Source organism: Echinops telfairi, unplaced genomic scaffold (assembly GCF_000313985.2).
Source record: "Echinops telfairi isolate 266 unplaced genomic scaffold, ASM31398v2 ScPeMD7_7475;HRSCAF=8513, whole genome shotgun sequence".
NCBI classification, from domain to species: Eukaryota; Metazoa; Chordata; class Mammalia; order Afrosoricida; family Tenrecidae; genus Echinops; species Echinops telfairi.
In genome coordinates this window covers 28,749,643-28,751,501 of record NW_022111379.1, presented here as the reverse complement: position 1 = coordinate 28,751,501, position 1,859 = coordinate 28,749,643, and the positions used below count along the sequence as shown (strand labels likewise).

At 34.1% G+C, this 1,859-nt stretch overlaps 1 protein-coding gene across 2 annotated transcripts in view; it reads right to left on the bottom strand.

Annotated features, from left to right (window-relative positions):
- The window catches only part of GABRG3 (gamma-aminobutyric acid type A receptor subunit gamma3), a 258,318-nt gene that overhangs the window by 13,131 nt on the left and 243,328 nt on the right, over positions 1–1,859 (bottom strand). For both annotated transcript variants that reach the window (XM_045285781.1, XM_004699734.2), the window contains exon 7: positions 1,228–1,380. In XM_045285781.1, coding sequence (XP_045141716.1) covers positions 1,228–1,380 — 153 coding nt within the window. The remainder of the gene's footprint in view (positions 1–1,227; positions 1,381–1,859) is intronic.

Genomic DNA, 1,859 nt, shown 5'->3' with positions numbered 1-1,859 from the left:
AGGTTGAGAACCGCGGGGTTAAAGAAAGATGATGTCCAGGAGTCCAGGGGGAAAAAGAGAAAAGAATGGAAACTGCTTTTGGTAGTTATTGTACAACACTGCTTGATATGATTGAACTATAAAATGAGATGATTTATGTATTCACTCCCAATTAAAATAAAAATTTAAAAAGACCTAGAGTGATCCTGTAGGACAGAATAGAATTTCTCCTTAGGTCTCACAGATTTATTTATAGAAGCAGACAGCCTCATTTTTCTCTTGCACAGCAACTGGTGGGTTTGAACCACCACCTTTGTGGTTAGCAGCCCAATGCTTACCCCATGAGCCAATTAAAAAGACCCTAATTTGGATAAGAAACACCTTATTCATCAAAGTGACATCTTTTTTTTTTTCAAAGTGACATCTTAAGAGTGAATCTTAATGTAAAATATGGAATTTAGTTCATAATAATGTGTTTGCATTGGCTTACAAATTGTAACAAATGTACCACATCAAGGTGAGATGCTAATAATAGTGGAAACCACGCACAGGGAAGGGGATTATATACAGCTTCTCTGTACCAACTGCTCAATCTTTCTGTTAACTGTTCTAAATTGTAATTTGTTCTGTAAACTGTTCAAAAGGATCAAGTCCGAAAAACCAAAAATGCCTGAAAGTAGATTGAATTGTTAAAACATTTCCTCACATTTGGACCCATAAAAATGGTACTACTTGTTTTGGAAAAAAAAAAAACCAACAAAAAACACATTGCTTTGCAGTTCTATTGAGTAGTTCTACTCTGTCTTCCAGGGTTGTTATGAGTTTGAATCCACTCAATGACACAGTGCCTTTTTTTGTTTGTTCGTTTAAAACCAATATTGTACCTTCAGTCCTAATAGGCATGTTGTATATGTTGAGTCCTTACACTAACATAATGTAACACATGATTTTAAACATAGCAAGTTCCTGGAATTGTTTATATTTGTGTGATGACATTAACCCTACAACATAGTATCAGATGAAGGAATTATTTATTCTGAAACCTTTATCCCATATTAATTCAATCATCAGAAAGGCAAGCTAACTGGATGGATTTTAAAAAGAAAGTTCTAAATATGGGTGATGTAATCCTTAATTCAGATCAGCTACATTTTAACAGAGTGCCTTTAACTGAAGGCATTAAAGATATTGCTATATTAAAATTGCACAAAATGTATTTAGTAAAAGTATTTGGAAACTCAAACTCACCTAATGCTGTTCTTGCTGGTGTTGCATCTTTTTTGATCCAAAATGACACCCAAGAAAGTACCACAGTCAGTATACAGGGAATGTATGTCTGAATAGTGAAGTATCCCATTCTTCTACTTAGTTCAAAATATATAGTCATGACAAAATAATCACCTGTAATAAGATAATGTTAAAAATAAGACTATTTTCTCATGTGAAAGTGATTTAAGAAATAATTTCCAAAATATTTTGTTAAATAGATGAGTTGGGTAATAACGTACAATCACACAATGTCAAATCAGGGAAATAATAAAAATGTTGATATTTTAAACTTAATTTTTGTAGTATCCATGGTTGTAGAAGACATTTTGCAAGTCATTGTGAAACAGCAAAGGAACCCTAGTAGTGAAGTCATTAAATCTTGCCTACTGATCGAAAGGTAAATAGTTTAAAGCCACCAGCCACTTCTCAGGGAGACGGATGCACCTTTTGCTTCCATATAAATGGATAGCCTTGGAAACCCAATGGAGAAGTTCTACTCGGTCCTATAAGGTTGCTAGGAGTTGGAATCACTTGAGGACAAAGTTTGGGTCTTTGTTTGGTAAGATACCAAAGCAAATGCATGGATTGGCAAAGGAGACAAAAATGTCCAT